The sequence below is a fragment of the Gymnoscopelus braueri genome (genome assembly GCF_963280865.1).
Source record: "Gymnoscopelus braueri genome assembly, chromosome: 12".
Classification (NCBI taxonomy): domain Eukaryota; kingdom Metazoa; phylum Chordata; class Actinopteri; order Myctophiformes; family Myctophidae; genus Gymnoscopelus; species Gymnoscopelus braueri.
In genome coordinates this window covers 39,847,315-39,867,987 of record NC_137614.1, presented here as the reverse complement: position 1 = coordinate 39,867,987, position 20,673 = coordinate 39,847,315, and the positions used below count along the sequence as shown (strand labels likewise).

The following is a 20,673-nucleotide window of genomic DNA, read 5'->3' as shown; positions in this document are numbered from 1 at the left end:
AAACCGTCTTATCAGGAGTGTGAAGTTCTCTTACTCAGATATGATTAATCTGATCATGAGAGAGAGAAAGAGAATGAGGGTGCGTGGGGATCTCATTTTAGATAAGCCATTGTGCTTTTATGAGCGATCCAGTTTAGACTACCATGTATTGTTTCCATGTCTTTTCTAAATAGAGTATTTAATCAATCAATCAATCAATCAATCAGAGAATGAGAGAAAGAGAGGGAGGGAGGGAGAGGAAACCTTAGTAAATAAAGAAAGAACAGCTATAAAATGCAACATAAATTAGAATATTGATTCTTCACAATTGACAAGGGAGACAGAGAGAGAGCAAGACAACTTGTTTAATCAGAAGGGATAGCTATAAAATGCATAGAATATTTAGATTTTTCACAGCTTGATGACAGAGCAGAAACTGTATATTCAGTATATCCAGTAACCGTGTATCCATCTGAGTAGGCTTACCTGTATATTGTTGGTGTTTTTTTTTGTAAATTAATGCCATACTTTGTCGTTCAAGAATATTGCAAGTCCAAGTAAATATCGTAGCGAAAAAGGTGAGCTATATATATATATATATATATATATATATATATATATATATCGCCTATTGTCGCTATTTGGGAAAGATTTTGAAAGTGAAAGTGGTTAAGTCCGACTTCGTATTACAAAAATATTACCAATGAAAAGTATTAACAAGAGCTTGTGAATTGTGACTAAATATAAGTACATTGGATCCCTTGGAACACTGGTTCTCTTTTCCATGTCATGTAACAGTTTTGGACATAGATCATTGGTTCTTAAAGTGGGGTCCGGGGACCCCCAGGGGTCCTTGGCGCGGTACCAGGGGGTCCCCAGCTAAATAAATAAGTTAATATAGCGGCACAATCATTTTAACTACTTTAACCATTATTGTATACTTTGGCTATTCAAATATAGCAGATCTACAAGCTCATAGCGCGGGACTGAGTGCCGCACTATGAGCTTGTAGATCTTAAATCGTGAAAATTTGCTCAAATCTTTGAATATATATATTTATCTTTAAGCCAACATTTGTAACTCAAATCTTTGCTTCTGGGGGTCCCTGGAACAACATATTTTGAGATAGGGGTCCGTGGCCAAATGCATATCATTTTGGGGGCCCTTGACATGAAAATGTTTGAGAAGCACTGCCCTGGATCACCTGTCCCTTGGATATTTCATCCCACAGATGAAAAGTAAGTGGAGCGAGTGGCTGCAGCCCAATCCCAGTCAGCAGCCACTCAAACGGTGAAGTACAGGACACTGTATCACCTCTTCACCTTTTCAGCACTTCTGAGAACGTTGTAACGTGATATAGGGCCTGGACAGAGGTGTAGGGCCGAACAGAGCAGGGCTCGCCGAGCGAAACGGGATCGCCACAGTATCCCTGTAGTATCACTGTAGCATCTCTGCACGTGAAATCGCTGCTGTGAGGGTAACCTGAGCTGACAGTACAGGAAGCACTCAACGGAAATGAGGTGAATGGTTACTAACAAGGTAAACCACGTTTAATTACCCCCAGACACACACACACACACCAGTGGTGGAAGTACTCAGATATTTTACTTAAGTAAAAGTAGCAATACCACAATGTAGAAATACTCTGTTACAAGTAAAAGGCCTGTGTTCAAAATGTTACTTGAGTAAAAGTACAAAAGAAGTGGCATCAATATATACTTAAAGTACCAAAAGTAAAAGCACAACACAATGTTTGAAAATAGCAGATCTACAAGCTCACAACGCGTTGCGATGCGACGTGCTTTGAGCTTGTAGTTCGGCTATTTTCAAATAGCCTATGTATAAAATAGGGCTAAAGTGGTTAATGTATGTTTTTTAATATAATCATTTATATCTGCAAATTAACTAAAGTTGTCAAATAATTGCAGTGGAGTAAAAGTACAATATTTGTCTCTGAGATGTGGTGGAGTAGAAGTGAGTATTGAAAATTGGAAATACTCCAGTAAAGTAAAAATACCTCAGAATTGTACTTAAGTACAGTACTTGAGTAAGTGTACTTAGTTACTTAACAACATTGACACACACACACACACACACACACACACACACACACACACACACACACACACACACACACACACACACACACACACACACACACACACACACACACACACACACAGAGAGGTAACCATACCAGACAGCTGACCTTGGCCTTATGTGTGAGATTCCTTAGTAAAGGGGATAGATTTTGGTATTTGGTGTTTCACACCAAAAGATTTGTGTACAAAACCTTCTAAATCATGCATTGGTTGAGCTTATTATGTAATCTGACTGGAATGTAAAGTCTAAATATAACTTAAAACACTTAAGCCCTATATACAGTACTTATTTGAACGGGGTCTCACAGGGGTCTATACTATACTGCGTTTCATGACATGCACAGAATAGGGACATTAGGGTTCATGTCGTTAAATAATTGCCTGCTATAGTACACTAATTAATTATCTAAATGTCAAACCTGCAACATTTACAACAAATCAGTGGGGGTTAAAGTGTCTTCAGATTCCACTGAATGTAGATATCCATCAGTGTGTGAGAAGACCATCTGAACATGCACTGGATCTGAACTCAGATCAGTCATATGACAAAACAACGGACACGGAACATTTTACTGTAGTGTTCAACGTTCAACCCTACTAGCGGGTCTATAGATCAATGGTTCTCAACGTGGTGTCCGGGGACCACCAGGGGTCCTTGAGGGGTTTCCCGGGGGTCCCCAGCTAAATGATTGATAGTTAGGGACCGAATGAACCCCTTAACAGGTCTGTAACTCTGAGAGTGTACAAGTATGAGTGTACATTCTCAGAATTCAATTAACACTTGAGGATTTTACAGTGTAGATTGGGATCTCAAAGACACAAATTGTTTCAGATGGGGGTCCGTAGCCTAATGCATTAAAAAAAAAGTTTATATGTGAGAATTGCTGTCTATTGAAGTTCTGCAGGATGGAATGGAGGACAGGAAAAGGGACATGAGGACAATGACGATGGCGGTGAGATCACAAAGGAAAGAGGACCGTCCATGTTGTACTACTCTATGACTCCGGACAGCCAGCAATTAGTGGCGTATGTTTACATGTGCAACAGGACATGTAATGTGCAACAGGGCAGCACAACGTGTTCTTCTCAGCCAGTGAGTCTAATTATGGGTAAAGCGTGTCTCATCCCCTAACTCAGAGTGAGGGAATTCTTTATAAATGCCTGTTTGTGTGGGATGTGAGTGCGTCGATCCGTGTGTGTGTGTGTGTGTGTGTAGGATTTGGTCTTTCCCAGGCCTCTGGTGGATCTTAGGTAGCCTACATCAAGCTCATGCCGCGTTCTGGCCTGCTTTGCTCAGATCAGAGACTGTTGCACAACCAGTCGCAGACTGGCAGATAAACACAGTTTTTGGGACTCAGACGGGGCTTTTCCCTGTGTTTATGCTTGTGTGCATGGGTATACACACCACTCTCACTCTCTTTCCGTCTTAAAGGCTAATCAGAGAGTGTGATTACTGATCAGGCAGACCTCTCCCCCCACACACACACACACACACACACACACACACACACACACACACACACACACACACACACACACACACACACACACACACACACACACACACACACACACACACATCACTGAAGCTTCAGTGGTGCTCAGTACATCAACATGTTTGACTGTAATAGCCCTGGGAAATTAGCCTAATCCTCATCCTCCATGTTTAATTACACGCATGATTAGTTTTGGAGAAACTCTATCACTGAGTGATGACGCTGATTGGATTATTTTTGGAGAAACTCTTGCACTCAGTGATGACACTTATTGTGCACCGAGCCGAGTGAGTCTTACTGCAGAGGACACACCCACTGGGAAACCCCACCTGACTGACCAGGTACACTGAAGATCCTTGTCTTTTCCCCTGGGAAACCCCTACTGACCAGCCACAGACAGTACATGAGTTAATTTAACTCTGAGAGTAGGCTATAGGCTTACAACCATTTCCATCCATTTGCGTACATTTGTAAAAGTTATAAATGAGTGTCTGTCTGTCTGTCTGCTGCGTTCATAATTACTTTTTAGGGCTGTGCTTATGATGCAATTTTTGGGGACAATTAAGAGACAGATTATTATTATCACAAGAGGAAAATCCTCTTCTATCTACTGTGCATTACAGTGCACTCCAGTTCAGAGCCAGTGAATGCGCTTTAATTGCCCTCGTTATCGTCACTGTCAGTGAGGTCACATATTTGATTATGAGGATTGTTTGGATTTGTGTCACGCCCTTTGATTATCACCATCATAAACTTTAGTATGGACTCGTAGTCCATTTAAAGACAGCTCATGTGACATGCAAGTGTGAAATGGTGATTAAAGGCCATCGATGTCCATATAAAATCAGAGGTTAACCACAAGACATTTTTGAACATAGTGGATCTACAAGCTCTCAATGCAACATCGCAACACGTTGTGAGCTTCAGCTTATAGATCATGTTTAAAGGACAACAAGCTCTTGAGCTTTTGTGTTTTTTTATCCTTTTTTACAGATATGTACAAATATGTTTATGCATATGCATTTTGTCAAAAACGGTCAGACACCAGGGCTAAAGTTGTTAATTATTTAAGTCAATTGTTAGTTGAGTTATTTAATGAGATCTAATTCTGATTAGATCTCATTCTGATTAGATCTGATTAGATTAGATAATTCTTCACTACTTTAGCGGGAGAGTTATACGCACTTCGACAGTGGGTGCTGGGTTAAGTGAAAAGCATTTTTTAAGAAAAGTAGAACCCACATTCACCAAGCCAAAATTCAGACTTCTGTATCTATTTTTGCATTAATAAAAGAAGACCTCTAATTTTGTTCAATTCTGTTGATTGATTGATTGATTGACATTTTTATTGAAGATACAATACACACCTAAATTCTAAAGGATAAACACATTTCCATTGTGCTCTCTTGGCGCTCTGGTGCATATGTGTGAGAGTGTGAGTGTTTGTGTGTGAGTGCATCTGCATGCATGCCACATAAAGGGGGGGGGGGGGGGGGGCATTCATGCAATAGATATACCGAAGTACCTGACGTCACTCGTTTGTACTCGGCTCTGTATCGTTTACGATAGTCAGTCACTCATATTTGATACGGTCTGTTTCTGGCGAAAATGTAACTACTGTAATTCGGCGGCAGTGACATTAGCGTTTTCTCGCCTCAGTTGATGCTTCATATCCATATGAGTCAAGTCATTTTTGGAAGTTATTTTTTTACACGTCTATGGGAATTCTGAACAGGGCAAAAAACGCGACCCAGGTAGGATGCGTAACTTACGTCAGACTTCGGTGCAGAAACAAAGACAATGAAAATACATTGAAATAGACAGTATGCAATTACATAAAAACAAATGTTCCAATTATGTAAAATACTCCAAACATTCCAATCACATAAAAACAAATACTCATGTTCTACTTCTGTTCAACCACGTGACATAACAGTACAGTACAAGAAAGTCTTAAAGGTGCAACAATTTGTATACCTCCAAACATGCCCCCGCTCGTCATGCTCATAAATCTATTTCTGTTTATACTGTAACAGATGGGTAGGGGGGGCACCCTCCACTGCGTCACCGCAATCCCTTTCTGCACCCGCATACCGTTCCAGCTCTCTGATTCACTTGATCGGCTCGGCTGCCCGTCAAAAGGGGATTTCAAAGATTAGACTTACTGTAAACAACTGTTGCCAGCGTTATTGAGTCATCGCCAGACAAAAGGCCTGATCATCACAGCTGAGCTGAAATCATGAGTTACAGCTAGTTTAGTAACCAAAGTATGAAAACGGGAAAGATGCCAAATGCCAGTAATTCTTCTTTACTTAACACATCCAAGAATGCTCTCTAGGCTCTGTGTGTGTGTGTGTGTGTGTGTGTGTGTGTGTGTGTGTGTGTGTGGTGTGTGTGTGTGTGTGTCAAAATCTGGCACTGTTGCCAGTGGGGGTGGGTGTGTACACTTTTATTACTTATGCACGTGAGGGCCAAATGTCCCCACAAGTACAGTAGAATCTGGGTAGGCCTAATAGACACAATGTCACACCTGGTAGTGGTGGTAGTTTTTTATGGTTAAAACGTGTAGATGGGCTATTTTTGGTGCTTGGCGTACAACTAAGTACACCTCAGGCTTTAGGGTTAAGGCTAAAAGATGGCAAAGAAATTGGGAATTTATAAAAGTGCTGTCCTTAACTCATTTACAGCCAATAACGCATATATGCGTTCTATTGAATACATCACTTGCCTGCCAATAACGCATAAATGCGTTCTATTGAAAAAAAAAAAAAAAAAACATTTTTTTTAAAAAGATTGACCCTAAGACCTAGGAGATATGATTAGTTGAAGATCTAGACTCCTATCCACTTCCTTGTTAACTTAAAACTTAAAAATTCTGTATCTCGGCTCCTGAGTACTTTTTGTTTTTCAATTAAAAATCTCTGGCAGCCAACAGCTAAAAATCTGAAATAACTCTGGCAGCTGGTGAGTTAAATGTTGATGTCCTCACAAGTATTGTGTGTGTGTGTGTGTGTGTGTGTGTGTGTGTGTGTGTGTGTGTGTGTGTGTGTGTGTGTGTGTGTGTGTGTGTGTGTGTGTGTGTGTGTGTGTGTGTGTGTGTGTGTGTGTGTGTGTGTGTGTGTGTGTGTGTGTGTGTGTGTGTGTGTGTGTGTGTGTGTGTGTGTGTGTGTGTGTGTGTGTGTGCGCGCGCGCGCAGAGAGGTAAGACTGGTTTTTCTTGCCCCGTGGTAATCCTCTCCATTGGGTGGCATGTGCAATAGCCAGTGTTGCCATGTCTGCTTATTATAAGCAACTTTGGGCTTATTCCCACATTTTCACTTTAAAAAAATATGTTTCTTTAAAAAAAAAAAAAAAAAAAAAAAATGTAGATCTGCTATTTTCAAATAGCCAATATAGGGTTAAAGTGCTCATGTGGCCTATAGTTGCTTCTTTTGGGATTGTTTTCATAGACATGGTTGCTTATTTCTCTCTCAAAACCTGGCAATGCTTACAGCGACAGAGAGCCTGGGACGTGACAGGACGGACTGCTTTGCAATCCAATCTGCCTTCAGGGTTGTTTTTGTTCAACTGCACCGAGTTTCGGGACTTCGTCTCCTTTACAGTCTTCTCTAGCATATTCTTTGGGTTATAATGGTGCTATAAATAAATACCCCTGTTTCTGTTCTCTCTTTTTTGAGTTGGAGTTCCTGCTTCCTGCAGAGATGTACACACGTGCGCGCGCACACACACACACACACACACACACACACACACACACCGTCACTGACGACACGAACTTGGAGTTTAGTTGGCAGCCTTAAAAAAGTAGTTTTAGTTTTCTCGTACAATGTGAGCCAACCCATTTATTTCTTTGTGTTATTATTTTTCTTTCTTTTTTTTACAATTAACATAAAAAATATCATTTGTAGGCTACAAGAAACTAAACTATAAGAAAACTGTTTTCTTGGATCATATGGATTCATACAATGCTTACAGTTACAGCCAGGCTACTCTCCAAATATAATAACAAGCAATAAGCAGAGCGACGCATGCATCGCATTCGCACGTGTTTTCCCTGAAATGCCATAGCGCTATTTTTGCCCGGCAGCGAGAATGACCGGATTGACTGACTGTCTAACGGTTGATCGTCTTGTGTTGCACTTAACGCTCAAATCCAGTTTTTGGAAAAGCACCCAAATGTTTTACTTAAGTAAAAGTATCAATACTGCAATGTAGAAATACTCTGTTGCAAGTAAAAGTCCGGAATTAAAAATGGACTTGAGTAAAAGTATAAAAGTATTGGTATAAAAATGTACTTGAAGTAACAAAAGTAGAAAGTAGGCTACTCATTATGCAAAATGTCCCATTTCACAAGTGTATAAATGTGTAAAAAAAATCTTTTGAAAATAGCAGATCTGCAAGCTCACAACAGCGTCGCCACGCATCGTGAGCTTGTTCTACTATTTTCAAATGGCTGAAAATGTAAATAGGTGGTTAATGCTTTAACTCTATGGGTTAATGTATGTTTTGTAATTTTTATCAAAATATACAAAGTATTGTAACTAAAGTAAATTTAAGTACTGAAAATTGTAAAAAAAAAAGTAAAAAAAAAAAAATCTCTAATTTGTATTTAAATACAGTACTTGAGTAAATGTACTTAGTTACTTTACACCACTGATCAAATCAGATTTACGAGTTCAGAGGATGATGTCATTGTCACCCCTCCCTCCCTCCCTCGCGGTGGGTAGAGACTAGAGAAAGGGAGAGAGAGGTGGGGTGACTGGTGGAGAGGGAGAGAGAGAGAGAGAAAGACAGAGAGAGGGGGAGGAGGGACAGTTTCAGGTGCGCTCCTCTTCAACTTTATAGTTTCACAACCCGCTCGGCTGGTCGGACAGACAGTGCGGGACAGTTTGAATGGGCAGACATATGAAAGGACCTACGCTCTGGAGACACGATCATCCTCATCATAATAATAATAATGCACTGGGAACAGCTACTCCGTCTGAAGAATGGCAAGGTGAGAGCGCCAATCAAACGCGTTAAACTTCTTAAAACAAATCAAAACTTTCCCTTGATAATAAGGATCGAGTCCGAGTTCAACTTTTTCGTCGTATGACGGTGTCTCGCTCGCCGAAAATAGCCGGTCTTTCGCGGCGCGTTGCGAGCCTGTAGGTCGGCTATTTTCGATAGACTTGGGGATAGTTTATTTTTAACGTCTCATTCATTTAAAGTAGTTGTCTTTCTTGAGTGAACGGGACACAACGTTCTAAAAGTTGCGTTTGTACTGTTGTTTTTCTTTTCTATAAGATATTTTATTGAATTGTTTGGCACAGTGATAATTACAACAATCTGAGTGTTATGTAGCCGATATTATTAATTCATTGATTGAATACTTTATTTGAAGTTTGCCGAAAAAAAGCACATGAAAGTAGCCTACAGTTCAATACAAGGTCAGCTAATAGGAATTAAAAAACCCAAAGCCATTGGCTTGTTTCCATTGGGGTCCTTTGTACTCAATTCATAGTGACATTAAATGACAGACAGATATATACTACTATGCAGAACATCATATAAGCAGGTTTTTTATTTTTTTAAGAAAAAGAAAATATGTATGGTAAACAGTATGGGGGGGGCTAGGTTATGACTTTTACTGGGGCCAGTTTCGAATTGCAGCCACCTGAACAGTACTCTTTTAGGGCAGTTTTGAAGGAGTGTAGGGTTTTACACTCCTCATGACTTTTGGCAGGAGAACAAATTCACCCCCTTGTTTGTGCCAAATCTGGGTTGGACGTGATCAGTGGAGCTACCTCTGGTGTTGTGATGGTGGACTCCATTTACGTTTTTGAAGTACTTTGACAGGTACATGGGTATCTTAACGTTGTGGTGTATCTTGTTGACCAGGCCCATTGCAAGTTGCTGTACTCTGTCCTCAACCCTGAGCCATCCGACCCTAGCAAAGTGAGCAGGGGTTACCACACCTTTACTTACCGGATACAGTACATTGTGGTAGCCTAACAGTCAGTGTCTCTTTTGTGTCTCGCCTGTCAGTCATCAGTTAGTCATGACATTGCACATGCAGGTTCCAGGTGAGTGAGTGACTGGTGTTTAATATGCTTTTACCAATTTTTGGCAAACAGCCGATCACCTGATCCCGTAGGTAGGTAGATGTAGGTAGGGCTTTGTAGGTAGATGTGTACACAGAAGGGCCCTGCAGGCATTGTAACTCAATGGAGATTATATAGCCTACTTCTCCTGTCAACCCTGCCTGGCATTGTGCACCCTATCATGCCCTGAGGGCATCCCGTTAGATTCAGCTGCTTATTTGCGTTCAGGTCACTCTGGTACACAGCATAATGGGGTGGCATGTGTTTTGTCTTGTGAGCAATAAGAAAATCAACACGTCCCTATTGTCTCTGACGATTGTGGGTCAGCGTGGTTCGCCTTCTTAGGTCAGTTATGTTTCTTGCAGCAACTGTGAGGTGAAATAGAACAACCAAGCTTCCCATAATAAGGTGTGTTTTTTTTGTGTGCTTGGTGAGCTATTGGGGGATAGAAAACTGTGTCAGGTCAGGTGTCTGAAAAAGAGCCACATGCATGTATTCCTGATCTGCGAAAAGGCAGGTCACAAATCCCAACATCCTGGAGGTGAATCATGCCCTATATTGGAGCTCACTGGACCGAAAACTCATGAGGGGATTTGGTTGATTCTGTAACTGTATCATCCGCTGCTCACCTATTTAACCAGAGTCAGTGCTTGATTCACCAGTGGGTCACAGTAGTGGAACACAGTATCGATTCTCTTGACATTTCATAAGAAATGGATTTGACTTCTGCTTTCTTTTCATTTTTTTATGCTTGCATGCAAAAACGATGTTATTGTCCGTCTTCCTGTTTGGAAGCATTTTGGCTGCGAGTGATCCTCTCAGTGGAAACAGCCTCACAGATTCACAAAGCAGAAGAGACATTTTGGTCTGCCTCAGCAAAATGACTGTTTTCACAGTAATAAACCTATAACCTATTATCAGAATAAAACATTTAATTAAGAACCTACTGTATATTAACCACCCTAACGTCCCTATTCTGGGGGAAGACATACAGCGAAAATAGCAGATCTACAAGCTGTGACCCTGTAGATCGGCTATTTTCGGCAAAGATATTTGGTGTAGAGGGAAAAAAGGGGGACTCTGGACAATAGAGTTAAAGTGATTCATCCTTTTTCTTTCTTTTCTCTCTGCAACACACATTTATTCTTTTGCAATCCCTTCCTCTGACTCACAGCCACTTCCTGTTCTTTCCCTTCCGTCTCCTGCCCTCCAGATCGACCGGTTGGAGGTGAGTGGACTCTTGCAGTCCCCCCTGGGCCTGTCGTGTGGAGCAGACAGTTCTTTCTCGGGGGGCGAGGATGCCGCCCTGGACCCGCAGCGCACCAAGCAGGCCATCGCCCAGCTGCAGCAGAAGATCCTCAAGCTCACGGAGCAGATCAAGATCGAGCAAACCGCCAGAGACGACAATGTGGCCGAGTACCTCAAGCTGGCGAACAACGCCGACAAGCAGCAAAGCGGACGCATCAAACAGGTAGGAGGGAGGAAGCAGTGCTGTCCATGAGGATATTAAAGAGAGATGCACCGTGAAATCTCCGACGGTGTATTTCTTTTTGGGAAAATTACTAAATATCAGTACAACAATGCATTGATGTTAAAATCTAAATGTACTTTGTAATTTAAAGCATGTACTAAAAGCAGCTACCCCAGTACTTTAACTCGTGTACAAATTTGACTGAGTAACTTTAACTTGTAGCTGAGTGATATCTGACCAGGAGTATCTATATTTTGACTCGAGTACTGTGGGGTTGAGTACTTTGTCCACCACTGCTCTTTGCTAATAAGAACCTGGTTTTGCTGGCTGGCAGGTGTTTGAGAAGAAGAACCAGAAGTCCGCTCAGACCATCCAGCAGCTGCAGCGGAAGCTGGAGCACTACCACCGCAAGCTGCGCGAGGTGGAGCACAACGGCATCCCGCGGCAGCCCAAGGACGTGCTGCGGGACATGCAGCAGGGCCTGAAGGACGTGGGGGCCAAAGTCACCGGCTTCAGCGAGGGCGTGGTGGACACCGTCAAGGGGGGCCTCTCCAGCATCTCCCAGGCCACGCACTCCGCCGCCGGCGCCGTCGTCTCCAAACCCCGCGAGATCGCCTCGCTCATCCGCAACAAGTTCGGCAGCGCCGACAACATCTCCTCCCTGGACGACCCCGCGGGGGACGACGGGGTCCCGGGAGCCGGCGGGCGGTCGCTGAGCAGCGTCGGGCACCACCACCTCCAGTCCAGCAGCCCCAAGTACGGCAGCGAGGACGACTGCTCCAGCGCCACGTCGGGCTCGGCGGGGGCCAACAGCACCACGGGGGCCCCCGGAGGCCCCCCCAGCTCCAAGGGCAACACGCTGGAGAGGAGCCAAAGCTCTAGCCTGGACATGCTGCTGCAGGAGGTGCAGGAACTGCGGGAGGGGCAAAGTCGCCTGGAGGAGAGCCTGGAGGGATTGAAGAGCCACTATCAGAGGGACTACACGGTTATCATGCAGGCCCTGCAGGAAGAACGCTTCAGGTACAGACACAGTAAAGAGAGAGAGAGAGGGAGAGAGAGAGAGAAACAGTGTTAGACTCATAACTTCCTTAATCATATCACGTGCATGATGAAGAAGTCCCCCTAAAGTCAGACGATACGTAATCCCTTTAGTCTGCCAATGTGTAACCAGGAAGAACTGATACATATGGAGAAATACACCTGAGCAAGCGCCGCCCACTTATATTGTAGTTTCTTAGGGTTATCGCTATCAGCCTGTTTGTGGACTGAGGATTACCTTTTTATTAACCCAACATAAACTCGAGATAAAGAGCAAACCTTGACCCAGCCCAGGGTGCTACGTTTCCACGAATAGTCAATATTTATGTTTTACTACAGAGATGTTAATTGCTGTGTAATTATCCATTATCAAATAACAGCACAACTGTTACTATATTTACCTAAAAGGGTAATATAAAGTTTACACCAGTGCATGTATGCACAGATTTAATTAAGTCTGTAGGCCTGTACTACTGCCTAAAGAACAATAGTTCTGCTGTACCGACACAGACGTTTACGTTTAAACTAAGATCTCTGTGAAGGAGGCTAGTGGCAGACACATAAATACCTCAGCTGTCCATCGACCACATAGAGGTTAAGAGGTTATTTCAGCCGTTGTGGTCAGCATCACACCTCTGAACTCATACTCACGGATGTCTTCCCTACAAGCCTGTTTATGTTTTCGTCTACCCGTCGGTCTGCCTCTCTTGTGGGCATTCACCTCTGCCCTTAAATAAACCACTGACATTCCTCCCGAACGTCTCAACATGGAGGGAGGGGTGGGGGTAATTGCAGGGGGGGGGGGGAATTGGGCATAGAGACAGGGTTTGACAAAGTGGCAGGAACATTCTTCTCCCTTAAATGTCCATTGAAGCGACCTCAAGTTTTTATTGCATGCCTTGTAAGCTAAAGTAATAGCTAGTGAAGCGACCGCTAGTGAGCTCATTTCAGCATGTCCGCTGGGGATTATCGTTTGAAAAGAGCACTTCAATTCATAACCACTGTTTGTTTAAGCAAAGCACTTGCTGAAAGACTCTATAGACTTAGACATGAACGAATGCAGGCTGCTGGCTGTCTCAGCCATGTCATGATTGCACTGTACAATAATGATCCCTGATCCTTGTTGTCATTGTACACAAACATAAGGTCATGTTAGTTTCTTTCTCTCCGTCAGCCTGTAAGAAAGTTGAGAGAGCAGAATCATACCTAATTTAAACCTATGTATACTGTAAATTTCATTTTGTCATTTTCGGCAAGCGACACATTTGTATGAATTAAGCTTTAATGACATCATAGGCATGATTCGCTGAATCATGCTGAAACATTGACCATTCATACACTATTATTACACATCTGTTCATATGTCCTCGCCATATGTTCTTACCTAAACGAACGACGCCAGAGTTGTTTTGCTTCCCTCTTGTACCTGCTGATAGTCTGCTATTGGTTAGTTTCATCCCAGCTCTCACCTGTGATTGGTCCACTTGATCAGCAGATGAGTAAGCATGCTGTAATCGGCTCAGGGCGAGTCATCAGTCAACAGCTGCTCCCGAGTAATACCTGTTATGGTTCTTTGTTTAAGCTAATTATGCGTGTGTGTGTGTGTGTGTGTGTGTGTGTGTGTGTGTGTGTGTGTGTGTGTGTGTGTGTGTGTGTGTGTGTGTGTGTGTGTGTGTGTGTGTGTGTGTGTGTGTGTGTGTGTGTGTGTGTGTGTGTGTGTGTGTGTGTGTGTGTGTTACTAGTGAGGGCCAAATGAGAAATAGACATTTGTGAGGACCAATTTCCTGGTCCTCACAAAATAAATGGTTGTTTTATGTCTAAAAATGATTTGGGGAGTTAGGCTTACAATTAGGAAAAGATTCAGGTTAGGGTTAGGATGAGACATTTATAGGTTGGAGTTATGCCTGATTTATACATTATTGAGCACCAGTGTCAGGCCGTTTTGGCTTTAGGGTTACAAATGGCAAAACACTGTAAAAATGGCATTCATAAAATCACTGTATATTCACCTAAAATGATGATGTCCTCACAAGTACAGTAATACAAACGTGCGTGTGTGTGTGTGTGTTCAGGTGTGAGCGTCTGGAGGAGCAGCTGAATGATCTGACAGAACTGCACCAGAATGAGATCCTGAACCTGAAGCAGGAGCTGGCCAGCATGGAGGAGAAGATCGCCTACCAGTCCTACGAAAGAGCCAGGGACATCCAGGTACGTCTAATGTTCACAAGCATGCAGTCCACACAGAGGATTTTAGCAGAAGAAAAATACCATGAAAAGTACCTTTGAGCAAATGAAAGTGTTTCATGATGAAGAAACAATTCCAAAAGCCACTTTGTGGTTTTGTCTCAGAATGGTCAGAATTGTTTCTGTCGGGCAGAAACCGTGTATCTTCTTATTTAATAATTTATGTTTTTTCATGAATTAGTGCCCTATTTTATACTTTGTTGTATGACAGTGTCACACAAAAGTAGCAAAATTAGCCAATCAACAAGCTCACAACGCGCTGCGATGCGTTTGAAACAGTTTGAAAAACTTTGACATCTATTGTACATTTTCACCTGTAATGACATGCTCAAAATAGGGACGCCAGGTTGAAGGTGGTCTGTTTGTGGGTTTTATAAATATTTAACCAATGAAAAGTATTAACAAGAGCTAAATAATAACTACATTGGATCCACTGGAACACTTTTTTTCCAGTTCCTGTCGGTTTTTATACATACAAGGTTTCCGCCCAGCAGCCACAAAATGAATGCATTGTTATAAGGATGAAGGCACATAACCTCTCTGGTAGTTCAAGGTATTAGCTCATGTGTGTTGACAGTGCAAACAAGGCAAGGTGAGACAAAAGATCAAGTCTGGCTTGTGTAACTGTTTATATGTCATCAACAGCATTTCCTCACTTAAATCCTCCAACACTCCTGTTCTGTATGAGGGCCTACTGTACGTTTGCATTGGTCAAAAATTTATTTTCTTTTCTGTTTTTATGGTTTAAAGCTCAGCTTGCCGCTTAAGTGCATTTCTCTTTCCTGACAGCAGAGGGTGCTAGACGTCTATGTAATGATATTAAATTGACGTCTCATTGAAGTCTGTAATAAGATGACCCAGGGCCAGGTTCCCAACCTTTTCTGGATCAGGGCCCACTTGAAAATCTCAAAAGCATTCGCGGCCCACGCATCTGACCTCTGACCACTTAACACGGCAGCCATTAAGTGGTCAGAAGGGTGGGTTGTGTGCATTTTTAGAGCAATTTTTAGTAGTATACGTAGTATACTTTAACAGAATTTTATAATAACAGAATACGTTCGGTGCCCGGAATCTCACCGTTAACCTCCATTGTGCTGTTTAAAGCTGTAGACTCCATGACGAGCAATCCATGAAAAAAAAAGCATGCCTCCATTTTACCCGATGGTGCTGGCTAACGGCTGGAACGATAACATCTCTCACGCGAGTAACAATGGCGGAGCGATCGCGGATGCAAAATGAGTTGTTTTCCCCATAGAAAAAAGTTTCTGAGTTATAGGCGTTTTAGAGAAGGAAATAGACCGGAAGCGGATGGGGAGCCATGTTTTTGACACGGTGATGCATCTGGCCCTTCCTTCTCAGAATCGCCTAGGGTGATCCCAGAGCTGCTCTAGCCCCTCCCGCATGGAAATAAACGAAAAAAACAAAAACTCACGTATATATACGTTTTTTAGGAAAGTTGGCACTCAACACGGTACGGTTTTGGCACTCAATGTGTTAAGTACTTTAAGTTCCTATTTATCAGTATCACAATGAAAACTCATTTTTCAAGGTTTTAAAGAATAAAAATACCATGACTTTTTTGTACTTCTTTAAAAAAAAATATATATTCATGTTATATTATCCATAAAATCTTCGCTGCAATATAATATACTGTATATTACTCATCATATTACTCAAACACAGTCTTTTTTTTTGTATAACTTTGCTCATGTCACTTGTTTTCTGCGCACCCTTCTGCAGGAATCATTGGAGGCGTGTCAGACCCGGATATCTAAGATGGAGCTGCAGCAGCAGCAGCAGCAGGTGGTCCAGTTAGAGGGGCTGGAGAACGCCACGGCCCGCACACTCCTGGGGAAGCTCATCAACGTGCTGCTGGCCCTCATGGCCGTGCTGCTGGTCTTCGTCTCCACCGTGGCCAACTGCGTGGTCCCCCTGATGAAGACTCGCTCGCGCTCCTTCTCCACCCTCCTCCTCCTCCTCCTCCTGGCCTTCCTGTGGAGGAACTGGGAGGCGCTGTCGGGGTACACGCACCGCGCGCTGCAGCCGCCCAGATGAACCGGCCTCGGGGCCCACACTTGTTTCCATGGTGGCGCCGGGAAGGGGCGCACCTTTTTGTTCCAGTCGTATCGTATGCGGTAACGCACGAGAGACGTGAGCGGCGACGGGACGGCTGTGTGACCGCAGAGGGGCCACGGAACATTCATCCAACCGTCTGAGCTGATCTGGGCTCAGTTTGGAATGAAGACGGCGTGAGGGACAAAAAGACAACCGAGAGGACGTTGACCCTCATTTAGAAAAAGAAGACTGTTTACATTTTGGAGAGGAGCTATTAGTGTCCACACAGGATGCAGCGGCATACTGTTTTTATCTTTAAGGTTTAATCAATTATATTTTATTGTTTCTAATAATATTTTATTCTCAGCATTATTTTATTCAGTACCATGTAGCTTCGCCCTCCTCGTCCTCGGCACAAAGAGGAGTTTAGTCAGGAAAACTTGATTGGTGATCCAGCTCATAGGCCCGATCCGTTTTGTATGTGACGTTGCTAATGTGATTGGCTGCCTTCAGGAAGAGAACTACTACCTAGCTGTGATTGGTTGAACTTGAACCGCGAAGGAGACATTTCCCCATGAGTGGCTCTCCACCTCCTGCTGTTATGTCGGAATCTTTCCTCAGAGCACTCTGCCAAGGACTGACTGTGACACCCAGTGTCATGATGAACTACAGACTACTCGTGCTTCCTTACTGTTTCTAATAGAAATTATGTACTTTTACTTCTTTTCAGCTGTTGTTTTTTCCTTTTTTTAAAGTGAAACAACATAAATAAGATTGAGATAGTGGAGGAGTCAGTGAATCAGACTGATGAAGCGAGCAGTGGCAGCTTTAGTGTTATGCTTAATTTATATACCGCTGTACGATGGTTTCGCTCGTGGAAAATAGACTGCCTATTTTCGGCGAGAGACACCGTTGTATGGCGAGGTATAAATCAGGCTTTGGCCACAACGGACCAGTCCACTCTCTGCCGTGGACTGCACCCGTTTTCAAGCGAAGGATCCGCAGTATTTTTAGCAGCATGCATTCAGTCCTGCACGTGTCCGTTGGACAATAACACTGAAACTTTCTTTTTGGTCTTAATAGCGACGGCGAATGGCCGCCACGTAGGTGAAATCAAGTTGCCAGGACCCAACACATTCAACCTCGAAAGACAGACGTTCACAGAACCCTCGGTGCTTATAGTCCATTGTTCGGTTGGAGCAGAAATGTTTTGCAGCTTCATATCCACAATGACAGACGTCTCTCCACTGCCATGCCTGTCAAAAACGCGCACTGCCTGTAACATGATCTTGTAGTGTCCCATGATTTAATCTCCCTGTGTATACTATACACAGTGAAAAAATATCTCAACTTTTAAATGGTTAGAGCTGAATTAACACTGAGGATTTTACTGTGTGCGGTGTCTGTTGCCATTGTTTCTTTCTTTCTTTCTTTCTATCTTTCTTTCTTTCTTTCTTTCTTTCTTTCTTTTTCCGCCAGAGCCCATGGCCCGTGGAGTGCTCACCCAGTGCCAAACCTCATTCTAGCACCACGAGGCTCCGGGCGGAGCGGAGAGATCGAGGGGGGGGGTTAGCTCAGAAAGTCACGCTTCCGTTCAGATACGACATGAATGTGACGGGAACATGCTCGGATTTCAAGAGGTGTAACCTTTTCTGGAGACTTGCAACAACATCGCGAGGGGAAAGTAGTAGCGTGAGAGGACTTCTAATGATCTATGAAGGAACTTGAGACTCAAAACAATATATATATTCCTGACGTGTGTAAGCCTCGCGTCTCAAGCACACGCCTCCTTGGCTCAGTGTCCAGCTCATCTATCTTATCTTTCTCCCTCATCAGGTCATGGACATGACATGATGAGCTGGAACATTTTGAAGTCCATTCTGCATGTCATGGCTGAGGAGCTTATTTCAAGATAACAAGAGTATGGAAATTTGATATGTACAGTTGCACTTTAGCACACCAATAAATATTACCAGTTTAGGTCTGGATGAGGGTTGAGTTACCCTAGATAGCGATCGTTGCTTTTTAAACAGTTGTCCTCTCTGGGAGAACACGGGTTGATTCAGGTCAGGATTAAGCCTGATTTATAATTCATCACACGACAGTGTCCCATGCATTAAAATACCCTATCCACAAGCTCAAAATGCATCACAACGTGACCCGTTGTGAGCTTGTTGATCGGCTATTTTCAGACGAGTGACGCCGTTGTGCGACAAATTATAAATGAAGCATTATTGTCAACTCTTCCTCAGTGACGGACCATGAAATCAGTTAAAAGGTGCAAAAGAGTGGCATATGGATTCTCTTGAATTGTGCGATCACCACTGCAGCGAGTGAAATGACACTGAGCTGACCTTTGAGCCAGGTTTGGCCTTGCAGTGGCTCCTGTTCATACGGCAGTAGGGTTGCGTGCTAAACCACTCCAGTGCCTTCTGATGTCCTTTTCTAAGTGTGGGATAAAATAAAGTGCATTCCTGACTAACTTATGAGTCACATTTGATTATTTATTTTGTGCAAAATGTTGTTAAATTTGTGTGTGTGTGTGTGTGTGTGTGTGTGTGTGGGGGGGGGCAGGCCATGTACTGCCTACATTTTTATAGGGCAACATATAGTATGTAATGACGCGTGGGTTTCTGAGGAAGTCGTGACAACCACTTTCTATAGGAATACTTTGTAATGATTTGGAATGGCCCATAAGAGTTGGCCCATAAGAGCTTTCCAATTGAGGATGACCAAGAACATGATAATCATAATAAATCAAAAACTGAAGTTTAAAACACAAATCACCAAACAATTCAAATTCAAAATGAAAGAGAAGCTGGATAAAAAGAAAATGGACTTAACACAACATAATCATAATCCCTGAAGAAGACCTTTCCAGGTCGAGACGTTGGTATCAATAAATGATCCTGCATCATGGCTATGAGTGTGGCCTTTTCTTCACTTTCAGACTTATTTAATAAGGTCAGCAGCACCTCATCAATACTGGTGCCCTTCTCCTGTTTGCTTAACAAAACATAAACCATAGTTTAAACTTTATGCGAAGGGAGGCGGTACACTCGCAACCATTGCCTGTCCCCTATGTCCATAGTTTCCCTCCAAATGAACACATAAAACTAGAAGATGTGCTCCTCGGAGCACAGGTCTCCGCCAGGTCAGGTTGCAGCACGTCCTGCAAAGCTTAGCCTATGGGCGGTGCCGGAGATTAGCTGGTGACAGACGGACACACACACACACACGGACGGACGGACAGGGGGTAAAACATACTCTCCACCATACCTTCGGCCTGGCGGAGACAATAAAATAAAGTTTGTTTAAATGAATGACACTACACAACACCCTATTTTATATTTCGGCAATTAAAAAATAGCAGATCTACAAGTTCGGCTTCTTATCATCTTTTTTTTTATTGAGGAAAACATTTGAACACAAATCTGTTATGGGGATCCCATTCCCTGGCACAAAATCTGCGGCCAAATTGGCTACACATCAATTTGGGGGTTCTTGTCATGAACTTGTCTGGGAACCAATGCTCCAGTGCATGGCCTTGGTCAGTGGGTCCAGTGCACACCTCGGGACGCTACACTCGAGACCACTAGATGGCGGTAGTTCACCGTTTAAGTCCTCATCGATGCATTCCGTCGCTATGTATTGTACCATGAGTGGATATGGACAGCTCCTTACAGCAGAAGCAGAGGCAGAGCCCTTAAGTAGGTGTTCCCCTTATCGGAGAGGAAACAGGTTGCGGTGACACAACCCCTCCAACCACGTTCTCCATGTCTTACAGCCAAAACACCAAACTATATATTTTCTTTATAAATACAAGATGTAGCTATGCCTATGTTTATTATGTCCCATCGCTCCCTCAACCTCACCCACAGGCTAGCCTGCCAAATATTTAGGCTACCAGTGTTTTTCAAAAAGTGGTGAAAATGACACCCAGGGGTCCTTGTCTTGACTGTGCTTAAATAATAATAATGCCACTATTTCACTTGAAATTGTAGGCCTAGCCCTAGTATTACAATACAAAAAAGTGACTATTCTAACAGGTTTTATAGTAGGACGGGACTACTTTGAATCTAGGCCTATTTATCATGTAACAATTAGGCCTACAAATTACACTGAATTAACAGTGTAGCCTTAAATATTAATGTAGGCCTATTTAACATGTTTTCAGAGTCATTTGAAATGGGGCTAGAATTATTG

The 20,673-nt window shown here is 43.0% G+C and overlaps 1 protein-coding gene across 4 annotated transcripts in view; it reads left to right on the top strand.

Annotated features, from left to right (window-relative positions):
* The window catches only part of tmcc1a (transmembrane and coiled-coil domain family 1a), a 69,034-nt gene extending 50,091 nt beyond the window's left edge, over positions 1-18,943 (top strand). For 3 of the 4 annotated variants that reach the window (XM_080444989.1, XM_080444990.1, XM_080444992.1), the window contains 4 exons: positions 10,873-11,130; positions 11,465-12,150; positions 14,241-14,376; positions 16,153-18,943. In XM_080444989.1, the coding sequence (XP_080301115.1) occupies positions 10,873-11,130; positions 11,465-12,150; positions 14,241-14,376; positions 16,153-16,467 (1,395 nt within the window). In that variant the 3' untranslated portion in view covers positions 16,468-18,943. Of the gene's footprint in view, positions 1-8,436; positions 8,573-10,872; positions 11,131-11,464; positions 12,151-14,240; positions 14,377-16,152 lie in introns of those variants that run through there. The other variant, XM_080444991.1, reaches the window with a different exon arrangement.
* Positions 18,944-20,673: the final 1,730 nt, after the last annotated feature.